The 13,400-nt window shown below is 44.0% G+C and overlaps 1 protein-coding gene across 6 annotated transcripts in view; it reads right to left on the bottom strand.

Moving 5' to 3' along the window:
- The window catches only part of MCF2L (MCF.2 cell line derived transforming sequence like), a 1,263,355-nt gene that overhangs the window by 1,146,049 nt on the left and 103,906 nt on the right, over positions 1-13,400 (bottom strand). For all 6 annotated transcript variants that reach the window (XM_078657683.1, XM_078657685.1, XM_078657688.1 and 3 more), the window contains exon 2: positions 9,709-9,889. In XM_078657683.1, the coding sequence (XP_078513809.1) occupies positions 9,709-9,871 (163 nt within the window). In that variant the 5' untranslated portion in view covers positions 9,872-9,889. The remainder of the gene's footprint in view (positions 1-9,708; positions 9,890-13,400) is intronic.

Below are 13,400 nucleotides of genomic sequence, written 5' to 3'. Positions count from 1 at the left end.
CCCAAGAAGGTGGATTAGTAAAAAGAGTGGAACAGTAATCCAGACATGCAAAGACGAGGGTAATAATCAAGATGTTCTCAGCAAAGACAATCAGAAGTGGATCAAGGTTATGAATGAAATGAAGAGCATTAGCATGACCCAGGATTTTAGGCTGTGGGATTACATAAGCCTCAATACGTTGGGAGACGTTTGGTCAGGTCAGCACATGAGACTCTTTGAAGAACTTAAGGAGGAAGATGATCTACGCATTGTGTAACTCTTCCATTTTTAACAACCAAGACACATTCTAGACCCCATTAGGGCCCTGCAAGAGAACTTTCCAGAGTTCAGTCCCTTGGAGGCTAAGCAAATACTTGGGCCAATGGGGCCGTGGGGCATATCAAGTTTATATAGGTATTCCTCATACTTAATGTCCGAGATCCTGTAGCTATCCTACAAGATACACAGCAGAGTGATCTGTGAGACCTAGATGATGATGAATGGAGGGAACCAGGATATCTCATTGGGTGTTAACATAGTTAGCCTGCCTGTGGCTGTTTCAATTTAAAAGTACCTCGATATGGTATATTATATGATACCCTGTGAAACTGTGAAGGATGAACAGTTGGCCTGACCCAAATTGTACTAGATGTTTGGTTGGGGGGGTGGGAACGTTCCGACATATGGTTTGGAACTGCCCATTGATCCAACAATTTTGGTCACAGAGTGAATGTTCCTTTGGCAGGACAAATCAGTTTACTCCCAAAATGGTCCTCCTGGGCTTGTAATAACAATGGAGAGGGTGCAGAGGTCACTGGCTACTCCGGTATTGGGCTGTATATTGGCTAAAAGGGGAAAAGTGCATAGGTGGGGTTCCAGAATAGTACCATCACTTAAAGAATGGCAGAAAGGACCATTTTTGAATATGGAAAAGGACGTATACATGGTCCAAGGATGTTCCCAGAACTATGACAAAATATGGGGGACACAGTGAAAACAGTTTCAAACATATGACAAAAACTCAAGCCTGTGGACCAAACCAAAGGTAGATAGGGGAAGATCGAAATATGCTGTGTGGACTACCCATTGGGGCACAGTAATCATCTAACCTATTGATTATATATGGTTGTTCTGATCTCGAATGGACTGATATTGCTGGTGGGGCTGCTGTCAGAGGTATGTAGAGGTTGTTATGTAGGTATGCATAGCGCGTATGGACAGTGTTGGGATCGCAATTTTATCTGCAAGATGGTTATTAGCATCAAAAATCAATAAAAACCTGTATAAAAGAAGGGACATGAAATACTATTGACATGAGGTATTCTCAACTATATAGGAATTTTGTTTTCCTAAAGAGTGACAAATCAAAAGAAACATCAAGGTTGTTGATAGCATATGAAGGAAAAATAGGGATGCAGGAAATTAAATACAGTTTGAAGGCAGGCAGGAAGCCGTGGTATGAGGGAGCAGAAGAGAAGATTTTTCTTTTTTAGAAGTGTGAACAGGAAGAGAATAAAAAGTTACCAGTACTAAATGAGAGTTATGAATTGGGGGGTTTTATGATGAAAATTAGATGTGAAAGAAGAAATGTAAATGTAAATAAGTTATTGATAGAAAATGACAATGAAGATCATACAAATTTGATGCAGCAGGGAGGTATAGATACAAAAGACAAGGGAGAATAATAGAGCCCAGAGGAATACTGTATTAAAAGGATGAGGTTTAGAGGTTTGCATCACACAAATAAAGAATAATCAGAGAAGCTTGACATGATATATCAGAATATTGGTAAGCACTCAATCACCATTTGGCATCTCGGTGATAGAACTAAAGAAATGAGAAAACAGCAGAATAGAACACTATTGAGTTGGGCTAGAACTACAAAAATGAGCACAAGGGCTTTATGGAAGTTTGAGTAGCTAGAAACCCAATAGAGATGAAGAGACAGGGCATTTCAGTGTTTAAGCACATTAACATAAAAGCCTAGCCCACTCAGCAAGCTCTGTTGAAGCACTGGATCTAAAGAAAATGAAGAACTGGATCTAAAGGAGAAGTCTGGAACCAGAACAAAGTAATCCCATTGGGTAATAGGAAAGATGTTTATCAGAGATAATCTTTGGTCCACAAGGAGTGGTGCAGAAAGTATAACATTTTACATAGATTCTTCTGAGAAACTGGTAGCCATTGAAGAGGACAGAGGGCTTCTATGATGTGATCATATTTGTGCAGTTCAAAAACTAGTTGGATGGTGATATTTTGCATTTCTTGAAATCCTTTAACCCGTTGCATGCTGATGACGGAACCGCTCCGTCATCAGCTGCGGGTGCGCTGTGCTGGTGACGGAGCGGTTCCGTCATGGCCCTGCCGCCGCGCCTGCGCGGCGCGGATTCCGCGCCTGAGCTGTGCGTTCTATTGAGCGGGCGGGGCCATGAAGGAACCGCTCCGTCACCAGCATGCGGCCGCCGCGCGGCCGCCCCGCCCCCTTAGCACTGCGGCGGAATAGCCACCGCAGTGAAGGGGTTAATGCTCTGGTTAGCAGACCTAAATAACAAACATTCCCATAACCCAACAAAGCAGAATGCAGGCTGCAGTACTAGAAACCTGTTGCTCTGTGTAAATGAAAGGTAGAACTTTTAGAAAGAGTCACAGTTGGAATAAATAGGAGTCATAAACTGATTTGATTTGCTCTATCAGGGAGATATTATTGTCCAACACAAAATCTAGATTTGTTACTTTTAGGGATTACAAATCTCAGCTATCCAAAGTGAACATTTCCCAGAGGGTTCCTGACTAAATTACTATAAATTCAGTTTTGTTGGAATTTAAGTTAAGAAAGTTGTTACACTTTTATTGCTAGTCGGCGGAGATTTGCTTAATGATTCTGGAGATATGGTTGTTAAACTACAGGTTTAAGGTAAGTACCAATTGTATATTGCCTCCATAAATGGGTGATGAAAAGGTGTAAAAATATAACTAAGTCTGCCAGAAGCATTTATAGACTTTAAATTGATGGTAGAGTGTGAGAAACCACAAGGCATCCAACACAGGAGCACAAGATTTTTAGGGCGAGAAGTGGATAGCTATGGTGTGAAAGCAGTCAGATGAAAAAAGAAAAATGACACAGAGAGGGCCTGGTTAAACCACGTAGCCAAGTAATCAATTAAGTTATGGTCGACCATATCAAAAGAGGTGGAAAGTTCTAACAGGTCCAGCACTGAAGTCTAACACCGGTATTGCATCATCTTAATTTCAATCAAAGCAGCCAAGAAGACATATAAGGCGTTACCGGAGGTAGGTAACTTGTCCAACTGATAGAGACATCTAGCCGCAGATACCTTACCGGTGAACAGATACCCCAGCAATACCATCACCGGAGGAGGGACTGCAAAACGACTTAGACCAGAAAATCCTACAAAACAGAGCAACCGATCAGGCCTTCTCTGTGAACCTGAGAATCCAGGCACTAGTGTCTAGCAAACGGGTGCAGAGATACCCGCGTGGCAGCTTTCCAGTTACGAGATTCGGGAACCCCACACCATGGTGGCCACTTTTGCCCTGGTGGAATGGGCCCCAAGCCTTTCAGGGGGTCCTTCCTCGCTGAGGCGTAACAGATTTTTATATAGAGGATAACCCTTCGGTATATTGTCCTCTTCTGGACAGCACAGCCTTTCTTTGCACCCACGTATCCTATAATGAGTCGGTCATCCACCTGGAAATCTTTGGTTTGATCGAGGTAGAACGATAACGCTCTTTTTGGGTCCAGACGATGGAGATGCTCCTCTTCCTTGGAAGGATTTGGGAGTGCAAAGAAGGTGGGCAGGGTAAGTGACTGTCCCAGATGGAAGGGTGTTACAACCTTAGACAGAAAGGATGCCCTGGTCCGGAGTACTACTTTGTCCGGAAAGACAGTCAGGTAAGGAGGCGGTGAAGACAGTGCCCGCAGTTCACTAACCCTCATGGTAGAGATTATTGCCACCAAAAAAGCGGTCTTTATGGTGAGCAACCGCAGAGGACAGTTATGCATCGGCTCAAACGGTGCACACATCAGAAAGGTGAGAACCAAATAAAGTTCCCCCTGTGGAATGATAAGAGGTGAAGAAGGAAACAAATGGGTTAACCCCTTCAAGAATCTCCGCACCAGAGGAGATTTCAAAAGAGATGGCTGCTCAGGTAGCCGAAGAAAAGAAGAAAGGGCCATAGGGTAGCCCTTCAATGAACTTAGAGCAGAGCCCTGCTGGGCCAAAGAAAGTATAAAGAGAAGGACTTCAGATAAAGGAGAGATAAGGGGTCAATAGACTGGTCTGTACAATATTTACAAAATGTGTTACATCTGCAGGTGTATATAGATTTTGTGGAGGGACGCCTGGCTGCCAAAATAACCTCACAGACTTCGGGAGGGAGGTAAAAAGCTGTCAACTGTCACTGCTCAAACTCCATGCAAGGAGGCGAAGAGTGGACAGGTTTGGGTGGAGAACCCTCCCCTGCTGCTGTGACAGAAGATCCTCCTGAAGGGGCAGCCTGACCGGAGGATCAATGCTCATGTTTAGAAGCTCGGGGTACCAAACTCTCTGTCCTCAGTCCGGAGCCACAAGAATAACTTGTGCCCGGGCACTCCGGATCTTCTTGAGCACTCTGGATAGGAGTGGTATGGGGGGAATGCGTATAGGATGCCTGATCTCCACTCGCGGCGAAAAGCATCGCCGAGCAAGAGCCGCCTTGGAAACTCCAATGCGCAAAACTGCTGACATTGCGTGTTCTCTTTGGATGCGAACATACCTAACCAAGGCTCTCTCCACCGCTGAAAGAGACCTTGTGCCACCTCTGGATGGAGACGCCATTCGTGATCTGCAAGGCACCTTCGGCTGAGCTGGTTCATCCTGGTGTTCAGAGAACCAGCCAGGTGTTGAACTACCAGGGAAATGCCCTGTTGTTCTAGCCAAGTCCAGAGATGCAAGTCCTCTTGACAGAGAGTCTTAGACCCTACTCTGCCCTGTTTGTTGCAGTGCTACATGGTGGTAGTGTTGTCCGTAAACACCTGTACGAGTCTTCCCTTTATCGACGGCAAAAAGGCTTTCAGTGCCAGTCAGATCGCTCAAAGCTCTTACAGATTGGTCTCTGCCCCTCATCATGGGTGAAAAGAGCTATATAAATGCTAATATAATACAATATTCTATTAAACATACTCCATGAAAGAAACTTATCCGCAGTAGGCCACAGGGAAAGCAAACCCCGGTATAAAATGTAGCTTTCTGGTGAGAACATATTTAAGCATATTGGAAACTGTTTGACCAATTCCCTCAGCAAGAAGAATTAATAAACACCAAGCTATGGAACCACACATAAGAGATTTTTTAGTATTTGTTGGTGGGTTCACTATTCCGCTAACGTCACGGAGGTGATAATCTCAGCCACTCTGGTAAATAGCAGCCTGCCATATTCAGAAATCGCACCTGCCTGGAGGAGATATCGGCATTCAGAAGTGCAGCTTCCACAGTGGCTCCTCTGAAACCATAGTAAGTTTGCTGAGTGGCTGCCATGTTTCATGCAGATTCTTAGCAAACTTTTTTGTTTTTGAAAAGCAAACTATAAAAGCTGGAGTTTGTTTTAAGAAACAAAAAAAACTAATGGGACTGACAGTGGGATTTTTCTGACTGGATTACATTTCCTTTTTTCTGATCAGAGCTGCCAGATTTTTACTGGTGCTGCCAATCGGGAAAAAGGTAATTCAGAATGTGTCTCCAAATTAGGCGAACAGTCTGAGGTGCTGAAACTACTGTCCCAATGTCCTTGGAGACGTAAGTCTAAGGTTTCTGACTGTTCGGCAGGAGCATGACTGTTCACCCGTCTCTGCCACAAATGTTGCCTGTTAACCAAACTGTTGGTTTGCTTGCTTTATTTAGAGAACCCTATCCACCAAACTCTAAAGAATCACCATAATCCCTAAAGAAATAAGGTGGCCCTTGTTTTAGACACCGCTATCTTTACTAAAGTGTGGAGATGTTCACCTTATCATAGAAATTGTTATCCTTATCATAGAAATTGTTCTCTTGATGCTTTGCCTAATGCGATGGCCAGTGAGCAGATAGAAACCTGGGAATGGAAAGAAAGGACAGTATACACTTTCACTGTATAACGAAGGCTACCTAGATGGTAGCACTGGCTGGGACATTTTGGCACCAGATTATCTCTATTAGGTCTCTGGGCACTGAATTAGGGTGCACCGAATCCATCATACACTGTACATTTAATACCTTTTCACGTTTGAATCTAATGTGGTATTACAATTTAGTAATCCTGCATTTTTTCACAGGAGAGCCAATACATGCCGTAAATCTCTTGAAAACACTATCATAGAAAGTTCAATCCTGTTTAAAGCTAAATCGGCGGTAATACGAGCTTTACTGCAGGCAGTACAGCAATTAACAATTCAATGTATTACACAGATTTGTTTTTAAGTCTAAATGAGGGCTCCGTGCTGTGAAACTCAGGGACTTGTTTTGCTGCCAGTATAAAATTGCATGTGACCGTCATGACAACATCCGTGGAATTTTAAAGGCCTAACCCATCGATGAGATATATGGCGCTGCTCCCGGGCCATCACCCTGTGCAGTCGGTAAACAACTACATCTAAATTCCATTTTCAGGGCTGACGCACCTGTCCACTTGATGCACGATGAGGGCTTGCACAGTGACCAGAGCCCCCTTATAAATTACCATCTCCTTCAACTCTGATCTCATCCAGGGGGCCAAGACCCACACTTATCCATCCAAACATTGATCTTGGTCAGAGTAGAGGAGAAAAGCAACATGGGAAGGACAAAAGCTACAAATAGAATTATTAGCTATGCTGCTGCCTTTTCTGTCTTCAATGTGCTAATAGACGTAAACACAAGCACAGACGTTCACACATGTTGTTCTGCCTGAACAAATGCTATTTATATTTAGCATGTTATATGCCAGCATTTTGAACGTGGTAAGAGGGAAATTTTGAAAAACAAATTGGGTTATTGATTTTTCCCATTTGCTTACATTGAAGAGGCGGAGATTTTAAGCGAGAGGCACCTAAAATAAGGCCATTTTAGGTGTAAACAAATCTGTGCTCTTCCGCCTGAATCGGTTCTGTTGGCATGTATAATAATAAAGGCAGCCTTATTGCCTTTGCTATGTTGAGTGAAAAAATAGTAAAACAGTATTTTTTCGCATAGAATGTATACAGAAGATCAAGAATGGAATGTGAAAAACAGTGTTATGGTTGAGTGTACTTTTCAGAAGCATGCCAATGGAAGCACTTTCTAGAGCCACACATATACATCAAAGCAGCCAATAATATGAGGAGAGAAAGAAATGTTCCTCTGAGTGGAGCCAAATTCCCCCTATGTATAATTTAAAGAATGGATAACAATAGGTCATAAACAGCTGCATGGTCAAGCGGTGCCTAAAAAGCATAAAAGGAAGGTAACGAGAAAGACACTGGCAGTAACAGCCTGATGGCTCTTAAAAAGGAGATGCCTTAACACATGAAAAGTGAAACAACCAAAACACAAAAGGAAATCCATATGAAAAAGAATTTGATTTCATTTACTTGTACTGGGCGACAGCCCCTTATGATTAATATTAACACCAGCAACAGTTGAATACAATCCCGTGACTTAAAGACTAATGAACACAATGTCTACTTCTAATACAGCCTGTACAATTAAAAAATTGTCAGAGTACGGGTGGAGATGCACCACTGAAGGGTTTTCCTTGTAACAAAACAGTTTTTGGAGCAGATTTAAAGCTATAAACACATGCAAATTCGCCAGAAATTTTTGCGAAAAACAAACAATGAATATTCCCATTTCATCCGTTCCACAGTGTTTTACAGCTTAGATACGACAATCATCAGCCAGCAACAATCATATGCACATCGCACACCCGCTAATTTGAAATTAATTGTAAAGGGTAAGCAAATTAGCAGGTGGGCAATTGGCACCTACTTATGCGTTTGGTATCTTGGGATGGGAAAACCAAACTAATAGTGCACACTACAGCCCATTTCAACATAGGCAAACAGCACACGTGCTTTATTTGACGCTGCTATTTGCGCAACATTACACCAGTCGCAAATTGTGGGAGCAAACCCTTATGATCTGCACACCCATTGTAACTGGACCACTGGCCTGATCGGTATCAAGGCCCAACTCTTGTCTGAAATCGTTGCAACTTTTAATTTGGCATTGGCAGCACAAATAACTTTTTGCAGCAAATCTAGCTTAATTTTTTTACTTTAGCCATCTTTGCTGACGGGGATAAATATTCTTGCCTTTTAAAAGCTTATCAGTATTAAAAACGCGCAAGCGTATCAAAGTAGCCTACGGTTCGCTTCAAGTACGTACATATGCAGGTGGGCAACTCATGCATGTATGTGAATGGGTCTGATATCATTGCAGATTATATACAGATTTAATGCTGTGCGGACATACATTGTCACTTTTATTATCTGTTAGGAAACACGTGTACCACCATGATTAATACGTTTTCCTTTTACATGCCTGAACTGCCAAGCCATGTCTTCCCTGGACCGGAAACAAGCATCCTGGGACCGGTTTCTGGTTCATAACCCTCATCAGCCGGGCTATCTTGAATCCAGTGGCAGAGTGAGCAAGGGACTTGGCAGTTCGGGCTGGACTGTTCCCATGAGGCACAGGGTCAGACTGATATGTAAATGTAAATGTAAATGTGGGTGTACTTGTAAAGCGCACTGCGACTCCATGGAGTATCCTGGCACTGAAGACCGCTGGGGAACCCGTCCTGGTTTTCCCTGTGAGATGGTCCCTTTCTGGGTATCTCCAAGGTGAAACCAGGCATCCCCGGCATCTGTGGGGGGCCGTTGTAGAGATGAGGCAAGCTTAATGCCCAGAGTTGCCGAGTGTGTTCCCTGGTTAGAGTAGGCACCGAGGCGAGAATTATCGAGTCCGTTTTGACCCTGGTCCACGACCCTGCCGCGTCGGGAATTGAACCCTGGTCCCGGGCCGTTCTCTGCTTACGGGTCTGCCGCCTCTAACCAGTGAGCCACACCACTCCACTATATGCATATGGCCATGTCTGAACTGGCGTGGTGGCGTGAGCTAAAGAATGATGATGGATTAAACCCAGATCAGTTGACTGGGGGTGAGTGTTTGATTTGCTCAAGCGCTCCGTCCATCATCCCCTTTGGTATCGCTTTGTTCACCCCGAGTTGGCAGGGTGTGCCCAGACGTGGGTCCCTTGCTCACTCTGCCACTGGATTCAAGATAGCCTGGCTGATGAGGGTAATGAACCAGAAACCGGTCCCAAGATGCTTGTTTCCGGTCCAGGGAAGACATGGCTTGGCAGTTCGGGCTGGACTGTTCCCATGAGGCACAGGTTCAGACTGATTTGCATATGGCCATGTCTGAACTGGGGTGGTGGAGTGAGCTAAAGAATGATGATGGATTAAACCTAGATCAGTTGACTGGGGGTGAGTGTTTGATTTGCTCAAGCGCTCCATCCATCATCCCCTTTGGTATCACTTTGTAAGAAACGTGAGCTTGTAATATGCATAATATGTCTTAAAAATGTAATAAACAGATCAAACAAAAAAATCTAAGTAGCTTAAGTGTATCTGATGCAGAACTCATTAAATAAGCTCCTACGTTGCCTTTAACCTAGCCCAAATCAAGGTCTAAGTCGCATATTTGCTGGAGAAAGCGGAATTCAGGACTTTACCTTGCGAGCTTGATTCCAGCTCTTGGTCTGTGACGAGCTGAAGGATATCCGAGACCACAATCTGATGGTCATCCTCTTCATCATCGCAGGATCTACTTTTTGTTGTGAAGCAGCCACAGCTCTCAGTTTCTTTGCACAGGAGAAACCTCCAACACTCAGACATGAACCCTGACCAAGCTTCCTGTGATGAAAAGAAAACAAAAAAAATGACTAAAATGCAGGTTGTAGTATTGCAGGTTTTTGAACATATGGGGCAAACAGGAGTTTCTGCCTGGCTTCCTTCTGAGGATGGCTTAGGCCTGCTGAGGGTGAGGAATCCCAAATCATGTAGAAAGAACAGAACGAGCAGTGCCTCCAGGGTAGGTGGTGCAAGGTTACCCCTTTGACCGTGTATGCATGAGGAGAGTGTTTTTCAGTTTCACATTTTTTCTAGAAAGAGAAAGACTGGTGGTAGCTAAAGGAATCAAAAGACTATGAAAGCAAAGGAAACACTTGGCACGATACACAGCTGCGGAACAAACCATGTGAGCAGATCATCTGGGATAGACAAAATGAAGAAATGATATATGGAGCAAACCAACTAGATCTATTAACTCCACCTGAGGGGAGGCAAGGGATATGGCAGTGGGGCTGTAAACTCTGTGCAAAACTACAAGCACCGAAGTATTCGGGGCTCTTCCAAGGAGTAACGTACCCTACGATTCGTATGTCCCTGTGATCACAGTTGGGGTCCTTGTAAAGACATGTACATGTCACTGAGTTATGTGGTCGATCCGAGGCAGTTTGTAAAAGTTTGGGTCCATGAAAGGCTGCAAGCGGGGAGAGAAGCTGCCAGTAAGGAAGAGGACACTAGAGTGAACCAGACACAGAGATGTTACAGATGGCAAGGCACGGAAACGTTTCCAGCTGTTGGCACCAGGAGATGATGAGGGCCTAAGAAGACAGGAGATGAGTTAGACAGGAAGGCGCCCCCCTTGCTCCTATGTCTGTAACTGAAGTGGACATAAACAGTGTGAATGTGAAGGGAAGGGCGTGTTGAAGGTGTGACGTTCCATAAATAGTCACTGGGTGCTGCAGTTAGGGCCTTCGGGACAAGGAAAAATATGAAATGTCTCTAGAATTGATTCTGGATGTCTCTGGGGAACATGTTCCAGATGTATGGTGAATCGCTGTGGACTGAGGCATACAGTTGAAGGATTCACCCAATCCATCCCAGGCAATAGGGGTAAAGCATAACAAGCTACTTACTAGTCTAGTAGGTCTCAGAAGTGGGCCCTTACTGAGATAGCACAGTCAGAAAATGGGCAGAAATTTAGGGAGCACCACTGAGAAGACCTGCTCCTTAGCATATGGAATTACCTACCTAGATCTTGCAGACAACACAGTTTCAACTTTACGCAAGAATCACCAGAAGCAGAAAAGAGAAAACTCTTGGCAGTAGGTCCCCATATGTGTTCATCCCAGGGACCACTGTCCGTGGGAATAACCAGTCACAGGAAAAGGCATAATTTTCCTTCCAGTGAGAGCATGGGTGCAACCAATGAGCTTCCTCCTCCTTTTAGATGATTAAAGTGAGGTCACCTGGGTATAGCCTAATGCAATCCTTTTGAGAATCCCCATGGTATGCATTGTTTCAAAGTTTGCATTCGGAGACCCTTCCAAGGGAAGTTTCCCATACCTTTCTAAAATAAGGTACTACCTCAGCGGGATTCTTTGCTTTTATGCCATTGCCTATTCCACCCTCAGCCCCCCCAATACGCAAAACCTATGGAGCAGGTTATCAAGGGCAGAAAGTGAGAAGTTCCAGTACATGCCCGGATCTCTCCTGAGGAGGGGTTGAGACAACCTACGGGACATGCCTCAGAATCAAAATATTTGGTACCTCTGGCTGGCCGCCAAATGGCAGACTTTGTGGTCCCCACTCAGGTCTCACCACACACTCCTCTCCAGTCTGCACACTGACTATCTAGGAACATATATCACTCCAGAAGGATATTGATACTATCCACACTCAAAACTCCCAGTTTCAGCATTGGGTAGTTTCCCAACTGTGATGTATTCATTAACCAGGTTAGTAAATCAGGGTATAATGAATGCTTCTGAGCTTTCACTTACAGTTCACTCACTGTTACAGGACCATAGCATTGGAAGACTACTCAACCTCCCATCCCTGCTAGAGGTTGGGGTGCATAATATTGGCCCGAAGGGTTATAGTCATCCCACATTTTAAGAATATCTACTGTCTATATAAATGAGTCCCATTTCAGATAACTATGTAAATTCATTCCATTTGAATATCCTGAAAATTTGGCAGGGATATGGTTCTTGAAGAACAATGACGTACGCCTCTGCATAAAGAGAGAACTAGCACTCCAGCACATAAGGTTTACATATATTGACTGTTGCCCATAATCCTTTAGAGCTGGGGTCAGAATCTTTTTCCTTCATTCAGTTTTTAGCAGGGGTGTCATTTCGATGCCAGGACTTACCTTCTCCGATCTGTTGATGAAATGGAAGGGCATCAATGAAGATGTACAAAGGAACCTCTCACCAAGATACTCTCTCATTCAAGATCATCCCATTTCCTCTGAGGTCCAGGGTATCACTCCCTTTTTCTGCCATGTGATAGCACTTCAATCAAGGACCGTAGCCAGTTACATCAAGATGTCTAACTAGTACTAGAAACAAACTGTTGCATTGTTCATAATGTATATCACTGACCACTCATTGATCATAATGCCCTAGCCCATTTTGAAGTCTCCCTGGCAGTTGAAGCAGTAAAGTGCTATCAAGGTACAAATGAGAAGCATGTAAGATACAAGATGTGCCTGTTTAAAAAAAAAACGGTAATTATTTAGCATAAACACAAAGCACTTGCCTTTTGAACTGACCCCTTATTAATTGAAGACCGTGAGTACAGTATTTGCCTGTAGAGATTTGTGGTAAGTGTGTCAAAGAAAAAGATAAACATACCCATGCATCTTTAGTGAAATCCGATCCTGCCACATTTCTCCATCACTCACCCCTAGGCAAAGCACCCCCCAAAGGGCATCACACCTCACACTTAGATACACGACAACTGGAAAGTTGCAAAGCAATCCTGAAAGGCTGAGCCTCTCTTAATCTAATGACTCCTGCCAACCTGACCATGACAAAATCCCAGTCATTCTTGGTAGGAACAGGACCCTGAACACCACCTGCCTTCCTAGGCCACCCCTACAACTAAATGCCATCCAACTCACCTAGCAGGATCAGCGATCATTACTTACACCCTGCTGCTTGCTACTAAACTGTCGATCAGCCGCCAAGCACGCTACCGAAAAAGTCTAAACTATCTTCCAATACAATACCAATATCTGCTTTCTAACTGAAACCTGGCTAAATGAACACTCATCACCTAACTTCAACTTCCTTACCCCCACTGGGCTTCTCAATCAGTCACTGCAGCTGCAAGGAGTAAGGGGTGGCAGAGTAGCTATACACAATAGTTACCTTCACATTACCCCCTTCCGCACTACCAAATCCCCTACTTTTAAATACTTAGGAGTTCAGCTCTCCCCTAAAGGCCCCAATCCACCCCAGACATCTGATATATCTGATATATCTGCCACCAGGTAACAAAACACAATTCCTTGAAGACTTCACAGACCACCTAAAACTGCAAAGCTCCCAAAAAGGTAGCACAGACATTA

This window comes from Lissotriton helveticus, chromosome 8 (assembly GCF_964261635.1).
Source record: "Lissotriton helveticus chromosome 8, aLisHel1.1, whole genome shotgun sequence".
NCBI classification, from domain to species: Eukaryota; Metazoa; Chordata; class Amphibia; order Caudata; family Salamandridae; genus Lissotriton; species Lissotriton helveticus.
The sequence above is the reverse complement of the archived record's forward strand: the minus strand, read 5'-3'. Positions and strand labels throughout refer to the sequence as shown.